Source organism: Channa argus, chromosome 18, assembly GCF_033026475.1.
Source record: "Channa argus isolate prfri chromosome 18, Channa argus male v1.0, whole genome shotgun sequence".
NCBI lineage: Eukaryota > Metazoa > Chordata > Actinopteri > Anabantiformes > Channidae > Channa > Channa argus.
Genome location: NC_090214.1, coordinates 5,540,644 through 5,562,740, shown reverse-complemented (window position 1 = coordinate 5,562,740; position 22,097 = coordinate 5,540,644). Strand labels below are relative to the sequence as shown.

The following is a 22,097-nucleotide window of genomic DNA, read 5'->3' as shown; positions in this document are numbered from 1 at the left end:
GGTAAGTCAGTTAATTCAGGCTGCAGACAGACAGCATTGTGTGTGAGTAGAGGCAAATAACTTTTAGTTTTAGACACAGTGACGATAATAAATGACCGTTGCAAAGGGTCTCAAATGTTTAATAAAGGAGAGATTTAACTTAGTTTCTCGTTAAGGTTTATTGAGTGAAAATTGTGTAAACAAAGAGACATATGGTCCGTTCTTCTTTCTTCTTGTGTGTCATTATAATCTCGGTGGGATGCAGAGCTAGGAATATGATAATTAAGAAACAGACGCCGATAACACGCTCCCACTGAGCAATTCAATAAACGGAGGATAATCACGCACACACAAATCTGATCGAGTGAGGCAAGAACACTGAGCCAGCATTGGATTTTTAATAAATATTGTGTGGGTGTGTGTGTATATGGCACTACATTTTACAAATAAACACTAACATAGAAATATGTGACAGCAGCAGCTAAATTATATATTCTTCATTTTATACTGTGCACATAAATAATGTGCACAATTACGGACAATTTATATCCTTGCTCACTCCCACAAAACTGGCATCAAAGCTTGACGTGATGCTTTATACACACCGTTATAGGCTTTAATTTATTACCGGAAATGTAATTTCTTTTTAGATGTTTTAGGCAAAAAATGTTGGGGTTGCTATGTTGTGGAAAATACCCCTGCAGGATCAAACTTGCGGTTTTGCTCACTCTTTAATTCATTAGGGAGACCGCTCTAATGGACTCTTTGAACACTTATCCTCTGGAATAGGCCTGCAGGGCATGTGGACCCGAATCCATTTGTAACACATGAACATTTATAACTGCAGGCATAAGGGACCACGATAAACCATTTTATTAATGATTTATTTATTCATGAATTGCCCCCAGTTTTACCAACATTGATTGCAACATTACAAATTGCTCTTTCATCTCCCACAACGCACCCTATGAACATCACGTCCATTCAGGAAACCTCGTCGCCTGTTCAGGTTATATTGCTCTGTTTTTATGAAGACATTTGTCTTCATAAATCATCTGACACCAACCAAATTGACCTGGTAATCCTGTCAGTGCAGCACTCTGTCATCCTCACGAGTGGATAAAAATCGGGAGGAGGATTACAATGGATGAACAACAACAACTGTAACAACCCAGAGGTCAACAAGGTGGAGGAAGAGGAGCAGAGAGGAGTCAGACATTTCCCGAGGACCCCTGGGAAAAGCAGCTCGGCTCAAACATACAACATGCTTTTTCAAATTTGCAGTATATTTAGCAATTGTGTGTCATTGATATTGTTACTGACATTTGTGCTTCCACGTCCACTGTATGTGTAAGACGCCTGGATCACAATGTGTGGATCTGAAGTGTTGTTAACATTGTGGCTAACTAGTTTAAGCTACAGCTACAAATGTCATCCTGGCATAGTAAACAATCCACTTTGCTGAAGGGTCCCAACTAGTTCCTCTAGACTAAAAATAGTTTTGTTCAAGCCGAAGTGCAACTTCCAGATCTGCTTCCATTTGCAGGTGATCTACTTCACTTTCTACGTGGCTGAATATTTTTCAATTTTAGGTCACATTTCAAATAGTTGGAGCTTTTTTAAAACCTATGAATGAACTCATAACGAAAGCAGCGACGTTTACTTTGCTCTTTAGATGGAGGAAGATGAGCTTTACAGGAATTGGTTGAGGCGTCTGATGTCCCATCCTCACACTACATTAGAATCCTGATGTATGAAAAATACAGCACCAGGCCCAATAAGAGAGTCGATCAGAGGAACCTTTAGCCAGAGGGGACACAGTGGAGGGTGACCAGACCTTTGAAGATGTAAAGCTTGAAAAACTCACATTGGATAAAGTGACAAAGTTGAAGTGAAACAAACATATGCATATTGACATCCCTGTTATCAGACCAAGATCGTTACAGTCTTTAGAAACAAGGTGCATTCCTGGCATTTTCCTAAATGGCCCCTGTTCCAATACTTCAAAAAACTAATAAAATAACAACACAACTAAGATGAAGGGCACTAAATAATATCTTTTTCATTAATAAGGCAATACTTATAAAAGCTTCAAGTTTGACAGGTGCAAAGTAAATACTATGTTACATTTTTATTCCAATACAACTCAAAAAGAAATCTTGTACAATGTATTCCATTACATTTATTTGACGGCTTTAGTTATTAGAGTTATTAGATGTATGTACTATATATAATTATCAAAAAAGTGCTTTATCGTTATGTATCAGGTACCTCGGTACATAAAGCATTTAAAGTCTGTTCCATCTTTACCAGCTGGTATTTTGTTCTAGACCAAATCTCTTATGTAACTCAGAGTTTTGAACTCTTTTCTTTTTTTTTCTTTCAATAATTTGCCCAGACATTTGTCATAATTTTCACCTTTGGATGTTTTTGGACTAGACTTTACGACATTTATTCCTAAATGTAAAGTTTAGTTTAAACCGGAAAGTTTAAGGAAAAGGCTGAAAGTTTGGATGTAGCAGTTCATGCCCTCACACGTCTCAGTTTCAATGCATTATAGACATGAGCTGAAAAATGAAGAATGTTCCAGCTGTCTCCCTGTTACACCTATAGGTGTCTCCTACTATATACTGTAAGTACAAATGTCTCTCCATCAGCGGGGCCAGAGAGACCCATTCTGCCTACTGATGTATTTGGCATCAGGTTATACAAGTTGTTCACCAGAGGACTAAATATTTTAATCAGCAGCTCCAGGATTGAAGTGAGGATCACATCCGGTGGTAGCTACGGACTGTGGTGGGTTTTGGTAACTTTGCCCGTTGCCATCTAAGGGTTTGAATCGTGTGGAAGAACATTCTTGTTTATCTTAACAAGCATAACGTTAAGAATCAAACTCAGATTTTACTCTTCTTAGTTGCACTTGTTCCACTTTGTGTCATGAAAGCTTTAATAGTGTGCAAGAATTCACTAAGTAAGATTTTAGTTTAATGGAAACTTGCCTTGCTTGTTATTTTGGAGGGCAGGGAAGAGTAATGGCTCACTGGATGACCCTACACTAAAGGTGATTGCTTTTTCCTCTCTTCACCACTTTCTTTTCCTCTTCTTAAACCCTTGTCCCTCAATTGATCCCTCCCCTCCACCTCCTCATGCTCCTCCCATCTCCCTGTACCTCATAAATCCCCAACTGCAGTACATGTGCTTTGTGTAAGTGACATCCCCACACACAGAAAATGAGACAGAAAGAAATTGAAACTGGAGACACTCGTGCTGCTAATAAGCTCATTTCTTCTCTGACACCTTCCTCCCGGCTCTGTTGCACACTCACTTGCTTGCTCGCTCCCTGATCTGCTACGCGGGACTCCGTCATCAAAACACACTGGGAGGCACGCTGGCTGGCTCCCTCTGTAGCTTGTGGACACACATACACACAGTGTTACACTGAAGCCAGCATTCAAGATGCAGCAGCGAGAAAGAATCTCCTCTGATTCCCTGTCAGGTAAATGCAAATGGAAGTGTATCTCTGTCATCGCTCACTTTTTCTGCATCATTATTCATCTTGTTTCCCTTTTTGCTGTCACTGTTATTTTTCTCGTTTCCCTGGCATCTCTTACCCATGTTTCTCTGTCCCTCTCTCTTTATCTCTGTATCCATCTGTCTTTTTTCTTTTTCTCTCATATCTATGCCCTTCAGTACAAGTGTTTTGCAGTAATAGGTGATAGCAATGATGATTGTTAGTGTAGAAAAACAGGAGGCGTACCTTTTTCCATATGCCAGTGCTGGAACAATTAAAGTCGCTCCTTCTAGTCCGACTGCCTTCCATCCAAAGCCCAGCTGTGAAAGTACATATGGGCTAGAGAATATTGCATTCTCATGACCTAGATACAATAAATGGCAGGCACCACTTTAGCTTGGATCTCCTTGTGTTAAGTATTTTATGGTTGATTTTTCGAACAGAGCATTGATTTGAATGGAACTTTTTAAGAGATCCAATCAGTTGCTTGGTTTGTTAAACAGTGCAAAGCCTGTTTACTTGTCCTGTGGACGCTGATCCTGCTGGGGAAAGCACACTATGCACCCTCACCTTTTGTTAGCTTTTAAATTGTTTGATTAGACAAAAGAGAACCACGGGAACCGAATGTTAACCTGGAGCTAAAGTTCCCTTGTTGTTCTGGTATCAATTGATTTACAGTAGCTGAATGTCCGGCTGTCATGAATTACAAAGGAGAACGGTGTTAGGAGCCTTTTCTTCATTGTGCAGCAGAGAACACATTAAGGCCATTCATTCGAGAGTTTGTCACAAGTACAAAAGTTGCAGGGCAACAGAATAATCACATTTTGTGTTTTGTGGATTTTTGCCCTCTTCATTCAAAAGTAAACTGTAAACAAGTAAACTGCTGCCTGATGTGCTACTGATGTCACTATGCATTTCCTTATGTCTTTACAAAGGTGAAAACTGGAGGATCTGAAAAACCATATAACCACTGTACTTGCAAAAGCCATATAATGACACTTTTCTGCAATTAACTTCAATGTGATCATATCATCTTTCGGGTGTCTGTTCACTCCCATCTTCGTAATGTGGTTAGTCTGAAACAGTATCACATTTGCAAACTTATTTTAGTTAATTTGGGCAGGATCTTCTGTATAGACCACAAGTTATTGTTTATTATTGTTTGTTCTGGTGCCATTTTATTGTGAATCTTTTGCCGTTCAGACCAAAATGTCCTGCCCACCCAAACTAAACCACAATGTGTGTTAGATTTTCTTAGCGACAGGTCACTAAAACTGATTTGTGAGCACAAATGCATAAATAGATAATGCTGACGGAGACGCATTTGTATGTCAAATGATTAGTTCAGGTCAGATGCACTTAAATAACAATTAGTTTTCATCCACTGTGTTCCCGAAACATTTTGACTAAGTAATGAGTTTTAAATGTGACTGTACAAGCGCAGCGTCAATTGGAGGAAGACAAAAACCCAACGTTGTTGTGGCTGCCAACAGCTCAATTTATGCTTTACTGACACGTCACGACACCTACACCTGACACTCGTCACCTGTTGGGTTCAGGCTCCCAGGTGAACTTATTATCAGTACATCCTCGGTTTAAATCACGTCATTGTTGCTGCACTAAATCTGTGAGCAAACCACCAGCAAACAAGGCAGCAGCACAGCTCTGATTGTGGATGCACTGCTTGATTCACGAGCCTCTCAGATGGATGCCTGTTCTTAGTAGTGCAACCTCAGCATGGAGGAGAAAAAATAATTTACCCTTAAGTGTGTTGCATTGACCTGCAGCTGGTGGCAAGGAGGATAATAGTGAGGAATCTGAAGCTTCACTAGCAGTTAAATGTGAGAAGGGTGTAAACCATCAATAAAATTATTAATAAAAATTATTATTATTATTATTATTATGTAACACAGTAAAGGTAACAAAATATGCACTCTCAGCTTTTTGATGTTGCATTTCTGCTGCACGTGACTGCGTTTCCTTTCTGATGACAATACATTTTCTTAATGCCTTGGCACAGTTTCTACAACAGTTTGAATGTGCAAACACTTAAAGAGCCAAGCTGCACTGAAGAGGACTGGCAACAATCATTTCCTGAACATGCATTGCATTTTCCTAGAAGAATGACTGACACACACACACATGCTCATTTGTTGTACCTTGTAGTTTTTGTAAGTGGGTCTCAAGGTGAACTTTTACGTTTGGCAAACCCATTTTATTCTGACACATCAAGCCCACATTTCACCAACAGGCAAATTAATAAAAGTGAACTGCTGCAGGGCGGATTTCTATTTTTGTGTGATCTAGTCAGAAATGCTCATTTCATAAAAAACTTGAAATGTGTATCACATTGTTTAGAAAAGCTGTCGGGCATTTTACGCCACAACAATCACAAAACGGTCCATAAAATCCTGGAATGACTTGTCATTGCTTGGCTAAACTTCCGATGAAGAGATGAGTTGAAGAATCTGACGTGTGACAGCTGGTCATAGACTTCCATGCACTATGTTATGAGATATGATCATCTCCTTTCTGACAGCGGGTCAGACAGAGACACTTTCATCAGAGAGCTCGCAGTCTGGGTCGGTTTGTGTGCAACAAAAACTGTGTTGCACTGCCTACATGACCAACACCCATCACCTAAGAGAGACAACTACCCAAAGTAAATGTATTGGGAGTTCACAGCCACAAGCCTACAAATGTGAAATGAAAGCTTTTCGTATCTGATCTGTATTATTATTCAGGCATTATCCTTTTTAATTGTCTCCTGGCTGACAGTTTACATTTTTATAACTCTTTTTGGAGTTGTCCTTGCACCAAGTGCATTTTTAATCAGGCTGTGCATTCACAGCAACACAGAGACACTTGCCGACACTTTTTCACATTTAGTTTTCACAGTCCGGCTGTTCTTCAGAGAGCTTAACAAATTTTTGATACGTCGGTTAGCATTGTTCTTACAAACATTATCTCAGCAACAGTTGAGGAAGTAATCAAAATTCAAAAAATAAAAGCATGGGCACTCATTTGTTCAAAAGTGCAGTCAGCTGTCACTCTCACTCAGTGTGTGAGTGTGTGTGTGTGTGTGTGTGTGTGTGTGTGTGTGTGTGTGTGTGTGTGTGTGTGTGTGTGAGAGAGAGAGGCAGACAATGGGCATGTTAGTGAGCCAATCAACCTGACTCAAAACAAGTGTGGCAGCTGTTACAACAGAAGGATAACTCACCCCCTTTTGTTTCCAGACAGGAAAAATAGAGCAATCACATTTTGATGAGCGATAATTGTAATAATAACTTTTTCACAGTGCAGAACTTTGTCCAAAGGAATATCTTTTGCCAGGTTGGAGGACTTGTTGCTAACTTAGTTAGTTAACTTTGTTGCAATTCAAACAAACAAACAAACAAAAAAATGTACACTCCCTTCTTTAGTTTAGACATTTTAAACTATTTTTCTGCTACTTCTTGCAAAGCTGAATTTGTTATAGACAGACATTCAGACAACATGTGCACACAAATCACAGTTGAGGATAATTCACTGTTATATTTGCCAAACATGGACTTCAGTCTCTGCATTTAAATGTACAATAAAAGCAGTGATGCACGAAAACAAACCTCGTGCTTTACAGAATATCTGATTGACTAGACGGTTCCATAACCAGCCTGCCATATTTATCTTTGATAAGTGTCGGACCTTATATTGATTTTATTTTCAACACGTGTTTCCAAAGTCTCTTTATTTCCTAGTGCAGATTTAATGATATGCTGTTCAAATGCAGACAGATTTGGTGAAGGGTGATGAAGCTTGGCACAGATGTGGTAGGGGATCATTAAAGTCAGTCTTTGACACTCAGTTGTCATTAGGCCATGTTCACTCTGAAATCCCTGAAGTTGTCAGTTGCCTGCGTTTTATTCACACCAGTGTCTCCAAGACAACTTCTGTTCTCTGCAAGTGTTGTGACGCTGATTCAGTAGGAGCCTGAACGTGTTCATATGTAGAACACTGATCTTTGATCATTTCCTCAGCTGACTGACGATTGCAACTGGAGATTAAATTTTAATTGATGACCAGAAGCTACAAAACTGCTCAAGCTTCATGTTTGAGTAGCAGCGACCACAGAGACTTTTTCTCTTCTTCAGCTTGCTTCATTGTGACATTGACTGGTTGGTTGACATGTCTCTTCTGGGTTCGTGCCAGTGGTCTTTTCATCCTCCTAGAGCACTTTTAATACTGGCATCTCTTTGTGTCTGTTACTTGACAGCTGTGATTCAGTGTGACCCTCCAGGCCGCACGTGTGAATGAGTGGCTCTCACTGGCAGTGTTAAATCCTCCAGAGTGATGCTGCTGGTGAAATCACGTCTCAACTCCCGTCTAGATAAAATTGACAAAATCATGTTCATTTGTGTTTATGCGTCATTTTCTGTCTCATACTCCTCAAGCTGTGATTGGTGGCAGTCAACAGCTGAAGGCACCGGGAAAGCTCATGGCATTTATTTGCTCGCATGGCATTTCCGGAAAGCTCTGAGAGGAAGTTCAATCACAGTCCCTGCATGTGGTCTGACCTTGTGGTCTTTTCAGCGCTGCTTTGTATGACTAAAAAACAAAATGAAGCTTCCCATGAGCGGCGCAGCAAATCCAGGGGCTCAGGGCTGCGTCCGAGCCTCCTGGCGGCAGGCAGGATTTCTGATTTTATATTTCAATGCATGCTTGAATGCACATCAAAAAGCTATGTTGTTCTGTCACTTTTTCCCAATCTAGTTGCTATATCTTCGTGGCCCTGTTACTGCCATTGCATGAAATTATTTTTTGAAATAATTACAAAAAAGTGACAGTTGTACTCTGTGTTCAAAGTCATTTAAATTATTATTAAGCATGCCACTTGTGAGCTAGTGAGAATGGGGATTTAGGATTTAAATTTCAGGAGACTGTTTGAATATAGCAGCAAAAAAATTAGGCTTGTTTAGGATTATAACATGCTTATCCTGAGCTTGGCATCAAGTCAGCACTCACTCAGTCTACGAGGTCCACTCAAGCTACTGTTGTATATTTTTCATCGGTGGCAGCAAAATTATTGGGGTAACTAATAAGATGACAGCTGTGCTGTGGCAGGGTGCAAGAACAGACCACCGGGACATAGCTCTGAGATAGCAGGGATGTACCCTCAGCAGAGGCAAACAAAGCTAATTCCTGGGGCCCCACAAAAAATGAAGGGGAGGGATTACTGACAATGTTTGAAAAATGGCCACTCAGATGGGCACAATTTGCAATAATTTCTGTAAACTCTTTTAAACCTCCCATTTTAGACCCCAGCTGCCCCAATAAACCCCTAAGAGGAGCTCTCTCCATCGAATGGGGGGCCTTGATAGGCTTCCGGGGCCCCCGAGGAGCCTGGGAATAAAAGAGTTTACAGTTCCACCAGAAAGACCCGGTTGCTTATGCATAATTCTTCTCAGCAACCTCTATCTTACTGAATTTGTGTGGTACCCAAAATATAACAAATAAAACCTAAAATATCTACAAATGCGTATGTTTTTAACAGTTTTCCTAAGATTACACTTCAACAAGGAAGCCTACATACTGTCTTACAGCTTCTGTGTTTGTGCTTCACTCCAAAATCTATGGTCGATCACATCCTCGCTCCAATTTTTTCTCTCGCTTACTCTACATTGTTACCGGAACAGAAAGGGAGGTTTTAGCCAAAGCATTTGTCAGGCATCTCTGCCAACTTTAAAGTATCGATCTGATACCATTAGTGCCTTTTATATTTATTCTATCAATACCTGACGAAAGGGCTCTAGAGCAGCTGGTGAAATATGAGGCAGGGGGAAAGAAATGCTAATATTGTGCAGTTATTGATCTCAGCCAGCCACTAATATGTAAAACATAGGAAAGAGCAGTACGGCGAGTAAATGCATATATAATGTGTCCATGCTTGTCATCTAGGCTGGAAAATGTTGGTGTTATCTGATTGGAACATTTATTATCTTTAACAAACAGAGTGAAACACTCTCATCCATTACATTGGGCTTTCACAAACACGTCAGTGCACTCATACGCAAATCCAGTAACTGCATATTCCGTTGTCTCGTTTTGCTGCTATTCATTTGAGCGTCAGTAAAATGTCGATTGCTCTTGATTTTGTACCTGCTCGACACTCAAAGGCAACACGTGCAAAGAGGGCAGAATGGCGTGTAACACAGTCATGTCCTCGACCATATAATCTCTTTTCTTTAGGTTTGAATTTAGAGGTACTTTTTTTTAAACTGGTATTTCTCCTGGTCTCTGTTAGAGAAAGATAAAAAACATGAGATGGCCAGACTAACAGAACTATAAGAATGCTGCAGAGATGCACTTCAGTTCTAAAGCTCTAGTGAGGTGTCAGTCACACATCACAACTTTCAGGAGACGTTAGACTTCAAACACCCCACCGTTCTGAATCATCTTCTGCAGCATTGATTTCAGTGTTGGGCTGCCAAATCAGTTTCAGTACGATCCCGCTGATCGACGATAGATGTCAGTAGCCATTTTAAAAAAGGAAATTCGTGGACGCTTTCGTGCAGGAAGAAGCGAGCTAATCATGTCTGAACGGCGCGCGCTGGACTGCTGCCTTCGCAGTGTTCGAGTCTCTTTATGGCCGTGTTAACAGGTGAGAGGGCCAAAAAAATAAAAAAATACCGGCAAATATATGCATTTAAATGTCCCGTTAATGTGCAGCATCAGAAAATACAAAAAATAAAATGAAAGTGGCTCATTTAAGCTAACATGCTAAGTTCTTTGGTTATAAGTTACTGTATAACTTACACAACTGCGTTATTTATTTTTACCTAGACTGTAGTTTTATATTTAAGTGTAAGTGTGATAACGTTTCAAACAAATACTATATGATAACATAAGCTGTTACAAAAATCATGTTTTGGCTTTCTATAAATGCAACTTAAGTTAGCTCTGAAAATAATAGCTAACTAGTTTGTAGGCTACCTCCCTTTTTAAAAATTATTAATATTTTATATTATATAATTTAATTCTGGCATTCCAAATTACAGTATCCGTACAAATGTTTTAAACGAGCTTTTGGTTATTGAAACAGCTGCCAGGAAATTTCGACGCAGATTTCTACTAAATGTTACATACTGTATTTTTATTTAGCTTTTAAGTGAACGGTTACCTGTTACCTAGACGAGACAATGGCGATGCAAAGTACCTACAGTACAGAAAAGCAAATACTGCCAGTACTAGTCCAGGTTAACTGTAGGAATGCTGCTGTGTGCTCTTTAACTTTTTGCTTTGATGAGATGTTGATCGTGTTTGGTACAAAGATGTATTGAGATGAGGTAGAAAATGTGTTGTTAAATGAGAAGCCAGAGTGCAGACACCACACATCCATTCACTGCATACTGTGCCATATTCATATCCGGTTAATGCGACGCTAATTTAGGGATCATGCATATTGTGTGGTTTAGCAGCAAAAACTTTTAAAGTAACAAAATGCTTTCAGGAGTATCTCTAAGGCTCACCTGTGTAAGAAAATAGCACAGTTTCCCTCCTGCCTATTTAATGTCTGGAAAAGATGGCCAAATTATTAATGCTGTTTTTCTTACCTGGCCATCTGGTACCTATCAAACAAATTCCCCAGACTGGCTTCAGCTGCAAGTTCCAAAAGTGAATGCAGACTGTCTACTTTGAGATATTCTGCCCTTTTTTTTTGGCTTCTGAAATACCATACACCGTAGATACTGAGGCTTAAGACTTGGGTGTCTCTAAATAGTTTTACAGACTCAGTTAATCTCGGCTGTGCATGTTTTGCACATAATCTTCCCGCCTATGATCATTTAATCACAAGTGTTGCGCATGCCTAAAGTAATCCTTACCTTTATTGAGCCATAGTATTTCATTTTTAGTATGTATTTAATGCTGTAATGTTGTAACCTTTGGATAATTGCTGAAGAATGCTCCTCAAGGCCTACATGTACCTTTTTGTGAGTTTGTGCATACGAACCTATCCTGCTACCTCAGTTAACAATGTCTGCCAAATATTATTTACCAATAGAATGTACCTGTCTTACACCTGATCAGTAAACCAGCAAGGCCATAAAAATCTGTGTAATTCATATCACATCAGCAAGTGGTCCTTGGGTCTCGAAGTCAAGCAGAGTCATAAGTTCTGTTGGTGACCTGCCTTAGAACTGTATTGCAAAATTCCACTGTAGTTTTTTTTCTGGCATGGTCTTGTCCGTGATTCGTGTTATTTATTTTAAACCCTACTCCGTTGTAGTAGATACCCAAGTGCTATGTTGCCAGAGAGTCTTACCCCTGTTGCGTTATTGATGTAAATTAAGCTGGGCATACTGCACCAAACACTACTGCCTCAGATGAAAAACTTCTTCATTTCTGTGTTACTTGCCATTTTCTCTTATGTCAGCTTCACTTTCAAAGCCTGTGTATAATTTAATCAACACTAGGATTAAATACCTGTCATGAAAGAAGCTCCTCTAACTGAAAAACCATGTGCATGACCTGCTCCTGTCCACACTGTGATGGGAGCAGTGTGTAAGCTGATCAGAGAGATGCAATATGCTGTAGCTGTATCCACGTGTGTGTGTGTTTATGCATTAATGTGTCTGGTGACATAGTCTGTAATGGCACGGTGATGAGGCTGCCTGGGATATGACGCAGTTGCTAAGAGAAAAATGATCAAAGAGACATGGCTGACAACATTGTGACAGCCTTAGAGTTTATGTATGCATTATGGGCTTTTTGACAATCAAGCCCAAAGTGCAGGAGGTCTAATTCCACGATGTTCTAACTGAGATAATTAAAAAATATGTGATAGAAAATGTCAGTGCATTTTATGAATAATAAAGCCCTCAGAGCATTGAAAATTCGTTTGAGAAACTGTGCATGACTGAAGAGTTTTCCATTTTTACATTTCTGAGAACAGAGATGAAAACCTCCTGTTTCAAAGCCACCACAAGCACAAATACTTTGGAATGAACTGTATAAAATAAGCCCGAATGTCTGTCTGACTAATTATATCAGTATACCCCTATATTTCCATGTTTTCCCAGTTACTGTGATTCAGATATAGTAGTGTGGTATGTTTTGTATGAAAAAAGCCACTGCAGCTCCATGTAGGGAATAGGAATATGGGCTACCCTGCTATGCACCATCACAACAGCACACTCTGACCCATATACTTCACTTAGTAGCCTCTAGCCTAACTACACACAAACAATACAGTTCAAAAAAGATGCACCAGCAGGTGATCTAAATCTTCACAGAGACGATGAAGTGGATGTCTAGAGTTTAGCCAGCAGAAATCTCTTTGCTTACTGCATACAGTGTAACCAGAGAATACCTGAGATTCAATGAAGAGCTTGTTTCAAATAACATATTTCTAGTGAATCTCTTCGATTATCATCCATGTTAATTAATGTGGTCACTGTAACATATGTGTGAGAATTGCTAGACTGCATTTCCACTGTGGCAAAAGCTTATGTATTTCTTTTCTGAGATTTGTCACCTCATGTCTCAGTTGTTTTCTTTTTATCCGATCTTTACCTGAATGAAAGCAGAGAGCTTTTTGTAGTCATTACCCTCCACTGGCATTTGTAACTAGGAAAACTTTTTGAACATTGAACGTTGAAAATGGTTCCCTTTTGACTTAAAATCTTTCTATTGGCTTTACAAATCATATATTTTGCTTGTCAATGTGTTTCTTTCCCTTGTCTTCTCTAGATGTACGGTGTCCACCAAGACACTGGATGTCACGTGGTCACTCCTATGAAGAGCAAACTGTGTGGAACCAAAAGTACTGTGTAGTTGCTGACTGCCAGGTGCTGCTTCTGAATGAGGAGGAGGTGGTAAGAGCACAGAGTACATTCTCTTGTCTGTCATGTCCCACTGTGTTACCAGTGTGTTTTCCTTTATCCTCTCATGTTCATTTTTTGCTCTCCTTGACAATTTTATATAATCTTCTCCTATTTTGTAGCTCTATTCCAACCACACTAAAGTATTTCTCTGTATGCAGCATATTTAATGACAGCTCTTACATTCGTGTAAAACATTTTAAATTGTGACATTTTATTTGGGTCATCAGTTGCTGTTATGTGTTTCTTTAAGTGTAAAGTAAGTTTCCCTTTTCAGCCTGTGCCTTGTTTGCTTCACACTGCTAGGGATGGGATGTTGTAGGGCCCCTTATTAATCTGCTGTCTCTACTCTGTAACAGCAACATAGAGCACACTATGGGGAAACCCAAGCTCTTGGCTGAATGATTGGTTGTGTGAAAATTCATTCTATGTATAAATCCATCCCTTAGTGGACACCAACAGGTTATGTAGAGCAAACGGGTATCTCAAACTGGCTCTCTACCTGTCATGTTTCATTTTAATGCCACACTGGTTTATGCACGTTTTTCCTATAAAATTAAAAGCCCTGATGTTAGGAACCTATCAGGAATCACCAGGGTGATTGAAATAACATTGTTCTATTTGCCTTATCCTGTTGTTGATTTGTCTGCACTAACATTTACAGCCTCTACATATCCTACTCTGGTATCCCACTCTCCTACTGGTTAAATGTTTTTTCTTTAGACTCATATATATATATATATATATATATATATATATATATATATATATATATATATATATATATATATATATATATATATATATATATATATATATATATATATATATATATATATATATATATATATATATATATATATATATATATATATATATATATATATATATATATATATATATATATATATATATATATATGGAGAATGTATAACAATGCATACATGTATATTTTGGACACAAGGATAACCTGATTAGGTTTTGGTAATGAAAGGTCGAGTGCAAGGTCACGAATGCCTTGAGAGAATTTTTTTTTCTTGCTGATGGCAACCCTTGAAGTCCCCACCGCAGAGCACAGACTGCTGAAATATCTGAAGAAAAACAGCCTGTCCCTATCTGAAGAGGGCTTCAGTGTTCTGAGTCCAGCCTGGTTTGAATTGATTTGGACCTCACTGTACCTGTTGAAGTCACAGCTCTTCAATTCCACTTTGGTATCATAGTTGGAAAAAGTAAACAGCAAACACAGATGGCAATGCAGTGCTCCCAATTTATATTAATCATATTAAATAATGATTGACTTATTATAGATAACAATTGCAGATTATGTATACTTTAAAGAAAAAGAAGAAAAGACTTGATCGATCACTGTCAGGAGGATAGCTGACTGTTGGTGTGTGGAGCTACCTTAGGTAATACCATGCATGCTTCTTCCAAACTTAAACCTGAGCCAGTGGAAGCTGCTTACAAAGGCTGGTCTATTGCTTCTGCATGCCATCCTTGGTAATATTGGTGCAAATAGCTCATGAAAACTAATTTGTCTGGTGCTCCTCTTAGTTGTTGTAGTATCTTGTACAAGAGCACATGATTAATTAACAGTTAATCTCACTGGTGCTCAAACATAAGGGCACTGTTTCAGAGTCACGAAAACCCTCAGATAAGGCATTGATATTGGCTTGCCAAACCTTTTTACATACCAGCATGACCACTTGAAGTGGAGAGAAAAGTGTGGCGTTATTTTTCCTCTGTCTGCAATTACTGAGGTATGGCATGTTGAAATAGAACCATAATTGTGGGAAAGAATTATTTCAGTCGACCCGCTGGCTGCCATTCCCCTACAGTGCTTTTTGTTTAACCGCGACAATGAACAACAGCTTTTAAATGAATTCATTTGAGACCTAAACTCTGAAAGGGTCATTGCTGGATTCTGTGTTATATCATTAAACTCCAGGTTAAAATGATGATACATTCTTATAATGGCTTGGTCCAGATGAGCGTGGGATGATATGGTGTAGAATATGTGTTGAATGTGTTTTTTTGTTTTTTGTTTTTTTTTAATCTATAGGTTATATATTTAATATTACACTGTATCTTATATAAATAAATAAAAATGTATTTTCCATTTTCCAACACTGTATTGTCCTGTGTACTCAATAAATCTATTAACACCAGAATGAACTAAAATGCAAGAATCTGAGGAAAGAAAAATCAATGTGTATAGCAAGCTGCTAAGAGCCGTTCACAAATGTTTTGATATATTGTTGGCTGGGAAGGAGTTTTGGCTTTAGGGGTTTTGGTAAACTGTCACTTTTCTTCTTATCCCTCTTTTTCATTTGTTCATCTGTATTTATTTTTCACTTGATTCTACCATCATCATGTTTTTTCTGATCAGTAGTGCCTGTCCATCGTTTTCTTCCATACACCAATTATTCCCCTTTACTCTTTAACATTGATATAAATGAAGATAAACTGTGATACAGAGGGAACAACTAATGCTGACTTTAAAGCCAGAATGATGCTTCTCTAATTGTAAGACAGTTTTACACATGGAGAGGGAGCCAGAAAGGAGGAATAGTGACACAGACTGAAAGCAGATGTGTTTGTAGTTCTGCACTTTGACTGTGTCCTTTTTTTTTTCTACTAATATTTATTATATATTTAAAATTTTAGATATATGAATCCAGGTGATGCTTATCTATCTATGCTTATAAATTACCACAACTTAATATTTGCATAAGTGGGATTATCCATTCATCCCTTATCTTAACCACTTCTCTTGTTCAGGGTCACGGGGGGCTTGAACCTGCCCTACCTTTCATTAGGTGAGAGGCGGGGTACATCAGCCTGTCTCAGGTCACCAGCCAATCAAACATGGGGAGAACATTCAAACTCTACACTGAAAAGCCGCATGTTGGCGGGTAGATTTAATTCAGGGACCTACTACCTGTGAGGCAGCCTCGCTAACCCACTTCACCAACATGCTGCCCATATCATTATGAAATAAATTTTACGCAAAAGCCACAGAATGCACAGCAGTCTCGGCTGAACAGTACACTGTTGTTTACAGTATCTCCCAGTCATTGCACATTGTTGCAGCTCATCTTGCTTAGTCATAGCTCAGACCACCAGTCATTACTACGTCAGAGATGGTGTCAGTGAGAACTGTCCCTAAACCCGGGTCTCATGAGACAAGTAAAGCGGCGCCTTGCAGAGGGGATGGGAGAGAAACAGAATGATGAACAGATGGACATGGAAAGAAGGAAGGGAGAAACAAGACAGACAGGGTGCTGCATTGAGTTTAGAGGTGTGAGGATGTTCGATAAGCCATTATCACTCCTCTTGGAGGACATCAAGCCCTTTCCCTTGTTCTTTCACTCACCGCATTCTCACCACAGCCATCCTTCTTCCTTTGTCTGTTTTATCTATTGAAACATTTGCTATGCAAGTTATAGCAAGATATGGGCTGACACAGACTGATGTGCTCCTAATGCCTGTTCTGTTTTGTCTAGTGACTCAAGCTTTATCTGGGCCACTACAGCTTTTGTGTGCTATTGGCCCAACCCAGCATTAGATATGGTAATTAGAATAACCCCAACAATTTAGATAAGGAGCCTCTGTGTTTATTGTGTGTGGATTTGTTACAACCGCAATTATTCTTAGATTTTTTTCTTCTATTCTTTATTGGTGCCTACTTTGCATCTGTGCCGTTTGTTGAATTTTTTTCACCGTGTTATTTGTCTTGAATCTGTAACTCTACATCTCTGTGGGCTCATTTCTTTGCCTTTCTCAGCAGATCCATGCCTTGTTTTTGCAGGAGAGGCGCCCTGCATCATGCAAGACCCATCTTCTGCGACGTACCATCAGCGTACCAGTGGAAACACAGTTTCCAGAGTTCCACAGCCAGCTGTCCACGGAGAGTGGTAAGTAGCTCGAGGACATAACCTCTTTAGTGATCAGGACACATCAGCATCACCATGCACATCTGGAAATAATTGTTTTTTTTTGTTGTTGTTGTTTTTGTGGAGAAAATATATTAAAATAATTAATCATGATCAGAAATGTAACAATTATCAAACAATTAACACTGTAAAAAGATTTTGGTGACTTTTTAAAATTTTGCGTAAATATAGCAAATATATACAGATTAATTTCTATAGGCCATATGGGCAGAAATCCTTTTTTTCTCCCCAGCATAAACCTTGCATTACTCTCATGCATGGAAGAGCCTTTGAACACACTGTTACTTTTATTGTACTTCATGTCCACTAGATGGCGAGCTTGCTGTTTCATAAGGCTTCACTGCATTTCTCATGCAATGTAATGCTTGTATATGCCATTATATGTTCTCTGTCTATGGCCAAGACTGCTCCTCACTAAAAACGTTGGGTGTGTCTATGAGAAAGAAAACAGAAAATGTAGTCAAAATGGGACACTCGGTGGTCAGTAAGGGGTTGAGAGGTTTGACATTCAAGCATTTGTATCCCATGGTTACTGTTGCTAAGATGTTGGCTGGCATGCACCCTAACATGACCCACCTTTAAATGAGTGCATACTAAATGCTTTTTTTGTTGTTGTTTTGTTTGCAATTTTCCACACCTGTCTGTTTGAGGAAGTGAGTCTGAGTTGGTTGCTTGGTACAGTGACATCTGCAGGTTTACAAACCATGGACCATTAGAGGGATCCATTTATTTTAGGGTTAGCAATAATAATATAGCGTTAAAACATATATGTATTTATTCACTGCAAACTTGTTTTAAAGCATCGTAACCATTGATAAAACTTAGTTCTCATTCAAGTGTCTTTTTATTTACATTTGTGTGGTCAGCTCAAATACTTTAAATGCCATTTTTTTATATAATATTGCTTACTCTCTATTTTATTCTTTTGTTATTTGAAAATTCAGTTTTTTTTTCTCATGCCCTTTACATTTCAAGCAAGGTCACATTCTTAGTGGTAGTTACACAGAATTCTTATCATAGCACATATTTGGCATTATTAGTGGCAACTATGTGCTAATCAGTGGGCTGACATGGTGACGCATTGTTATACTGGTTTTGTACAATATGATTACTCCAGGTTGATTTTGTTTATTTGAGAAAAGACAGAAGCTAAAAGAAACAACACAGCTAGTTTACTAATTACAGAACACCTCTTCGGCTTTGGTAGTGAGTAAGCTCCAGCCTACCATGACCCTAAATAGGATAAGCAGTTCACATAGTGGCTGTCGTGTCAACCAAGGTTGCACCTTTTTAGATATTTTGTCTCTTTTTAGGTAATTCATTATTTGTATACAAAAAAAAAGTGTTAACAATGGAACAATAACTATGCTACAGCTGCATTTACGTATCAGATGTAACATTGAATGAACATACTGAATGGCTTCTGTTGCGAAAAATCCCGTGGCGAAAAAGAAAATTTTTATGAACCAGTATTTATAACTTAAAAGGTGATAAAGGTGAAGGTGATGAAGAATATTTAAAGGGTGCTGCAAATTAGCAGTAGAAGCAGTGTTATTATTCACTAATGGAAAATTAATTAATCTTGCGAAATATCAGATATGCGTGTGCATTATTGTAGCATTAGCCCCAGTGTAAGCTTCATTAAAACATACTTAAAATGTTCACATACAAAATCATTTTCACATGAACACAGACAAGTGCCACTCTGCAAATCATATTGACAAAAGGGTTTTTATTGAATGTATCCCTGAAAAACACACGGTAATGGGTTCCAGTCCCCTCTTCATTGCTCCATTGAACACTACACTACACTACAAACACTGACATAGTCTATGTTTTAAAAATTATTAATTGACATAGACCTCACCTGCTCTTGTCCTTGTGTAACACAGTCTCCAAATAAGCAGTGTGATGAACAAAAACTACACTTGGATGAATAGAAATCCACAGTAAATCACAGAGCTCTCTTATCTTGTCTCATCCTCCGACTGAATAGTGAGCGGCCGCCTCCTATGTTCTTTTGAACTAATCTGGGTTTCGGCGAAAACCTACTAGAGATGGAGAGCACTGTTACACTCCCACCAGAAAAACTGAGCTGAATTTTACTAAGGTAAATGTTTAATTTCTGGCTGCAGCTTTAAGGAAGTTTTCAACTTTTGGTTTTTATGTGCCAGATACTGGTACATATGCAGGCCTATTTTCCAATTTGTACTTTATCCATAGATGTTCTCACTGAAGATCTAACGTTTTAGATAAGATGATGATGGAGACCACTGTGCTCACTGGGACCATCAATGCTGCAGAAATGTTTCTGTACCCTTCCACAGATCTGTGTGAATTTTGAGGAAAATAATGAATTTAATCCATTTTGGAATAAGGCTTTAATATAACAAAATGTGGAAAAAGTTCAATATGTTCTGGATGCACTGTATGTAACTGGATAACTCATGTATTTGATGTAACAAAGTCCTGCTTGCCTCCCTCTCATTTCTTAGAGTTTATAACTACAGTTAACCAAACCTTTATTTGACTTTATCAGACTCCAGTCACTCCAATCTGTGTTCTGACCACACCACTAAATCATCGATTGTTTTGCTTTGTCAATATCTTGTCTTACGGTTTTAAAAAGGATAAACTCCTCTGTGGCATTATACCATAATCGAGAATCTTAGTCAGTTAAATTTGGCTGGGCACTGTTCAGCCATTATTTTCTATATGTGGATGATTTGATTCTGCTTTTGATCACTTTGTGTCTGTTTTTAGATGCTTTTTGATTGATTTTTGTTAAGCTGAACCTATTTTATGTAGTTTCAGGCAAAGTTATTTATTTTGGAGTTATTTTGCATCTTTTTGTGCTTGTTGTGCATCTCTTTATGCTTATATTGTGTTTTTAAACTGGACTTGTTTAAACAGGAAATATGAACTATAACTTGGGTAGAAGACTGAATGTTGAATCTGTATCAGCTGGTAATTTAAGTGCAGCAGTGTGTGTAGATGCTGTGGTAACACTTCTTGTTGCTGGACTCAATATAGATACATTCTATAAAGGATAAAGTTGTTGTTTTCATGAAGCAGCTAGAGTAATTCATTTAATGCATGTTAGGTCTTTTGAACTGGAATTCATAACTACAATAGTTTAACAAAGGTTTTTCAAATGTATCTTTACATTTCATATATTACATTTGATAATTAAAATGGGTATTTGCAGCGTTAATGCTAATTTACTGAACAAGCTGACAAAAGTTGTTAGCAAAACCAGCACAGCCCCCGTCCACTTATTGTTAACATCCAGGCTGCGGTACCTTACAATATTAGTCCCTAAGTTCCCTTGGCATGACAATGTTTTCCACACTGATTACTTTCTTAGTAAGTCCCACTTCTGATGAGAAAGAACTCTGCTGAGAGTGTAAAGTTGATCAAAGTGGAATATCTCTCTCTCGCTCTCTCTCGCTCTCTCTCTTTCTCTCTCTCTCTCTCTCTCTCTCTCTCTGCCACCACAGTTTAAAAACTGCCTCTCTCTCTCCTCCCTCCCATTCCCTGTGCTCCATTGTACTCTTTCACTCTCTCCTTCTGTTCCCACTCTCCAGAGAGGGCTTCAGTCAGACAGATGTAACACAGCGGTAGAAGCCTGAGCTCAGCTGGCAGGCTGCAGGGGCCAGACTAGAGCTAGCAGCTCGGACTGGAGAGAACAGCGGCAGCATAGGAAACAAAGCCGTGCTGGTAGTTGTTTCAGTAGTTGTAGTTCAGTTGGCGAGCTGACTTTGCCTTAGGATATGGGTGTGTTGATCTGGACATTCATCCCACTGTGAATGTAGCATGGACCCTGACACCAGCAACCAACCAGAGACAGAGCATGGTAAGTGACATTTGCAGCTTCAGGGTGGGAGGTAAATATGAGAAATGACAAAAGTGACACTGTGGAAAAAGTTGAAGACCATGGTGTTGGAAAGGGATTTAGGTCACATGGTTTTCCTATTAGTTTGCTAATATGACTAGCCTTTCCATTTGGCTCTTAAGCTGTTGACTGGGGCTTCTGTGGTCAGATGAATAGGACTTCAGTCCTTTCTGTTAGGTAGGGGGTGAAGGGGTGTTACATAGTAATGTGATGAAATCAACGGCCTGCTAGATACATTTTGCTCAAATGACCTTTTCGTCATTACTTTAACAGGAATTTAAAGTTCTTGGCTATAAAAGCAAAGAAAGTATGTTGAAGGACATCTCTCTGGGATTTGCCTCATCTTCAATTTTTGGCTGTTTTCTCATGAACTTTCTGGTGCAGGGAAGTCTCTGAATAGAATAATTAACTGTGGCATGCGTGATGGCCGTGGGTGTACCATTGCTGTTCAAAAGCAGCAAGATAATTTGATGTGTATGTGAATCTGTATATTTCTATGTTGTGTAGTGTTTGCAGCATGTGGGTGTTGTATTAGAGACACGGAGAGGCCCAAAAGAATGAAAGTGGGAGAAAGAGAAGGGAAGAGACAGAGAATGAGAGAGTTATGTACACAAATAAATCCAGGGGGATCTAGACTGCACTGTAGGCCGGTGAGAGAGCTCACCCTTTCTCTTCTCCTTTATTTTCCACTGCCTCTTTTTTTCAATTCTCCAAATGTTACAGCCTAAACTAGATAGTTCAAAGGCAGAAAAAATGCTGTATTATTAACTGGACCAGAAAAGACCATGTTTTGTCTTCATGGCCGACGGGAAGGACTCTCCTATGCTGCTGATGAAGAATGTGGTTAGCAGTATGAGTCAACAGAGAACATATTTCCAAGAGACTGTAGTTTCTTTTTG

General features: G+C 38.9%; 1 protein-coding gene across 5 annotated transcripts in view; it reads left to right on the top strand.

Moving 5' to 3' along the window:
* The first annotated feature begins 3,347 nt into the window (after window positions 1–3,347).
* The window catches only part of dab2ipb (DAB2 interacting protein b), a 127,422-nt gene continuing 108,672 nt past the window's right edge, over window positions 3,348–22,097 (top strand). For 2 of the 5 annotated variants that reach the window (XM_067483611.1, XM_067483610.1), the window contains exons 1-3: window positions 3,348–3,475; window positions 13,217–13,341; window positions 17,159–17,264. In XM_067483611.1, coding sequence (XP_067339712.1) covers window positions 3,436–3,475; window positions 13,217–13,341; window positions 17,159–17,264 — 271 coding nt within the window. In that variant the 5' untranslated portion in view covers window positions 3,348–3,435. Of the gene's footprint in view, window positions 3,476–13,216; window positions 13,342–17,158; window positions 17,265–20,893; window positions 21,160–22,097 lie in introns of those variants that run through there. The other 3 variants (XM_067483619.1, XM_067483617.1, XM_067483612.1) reach the window with 2 other exon arrangements.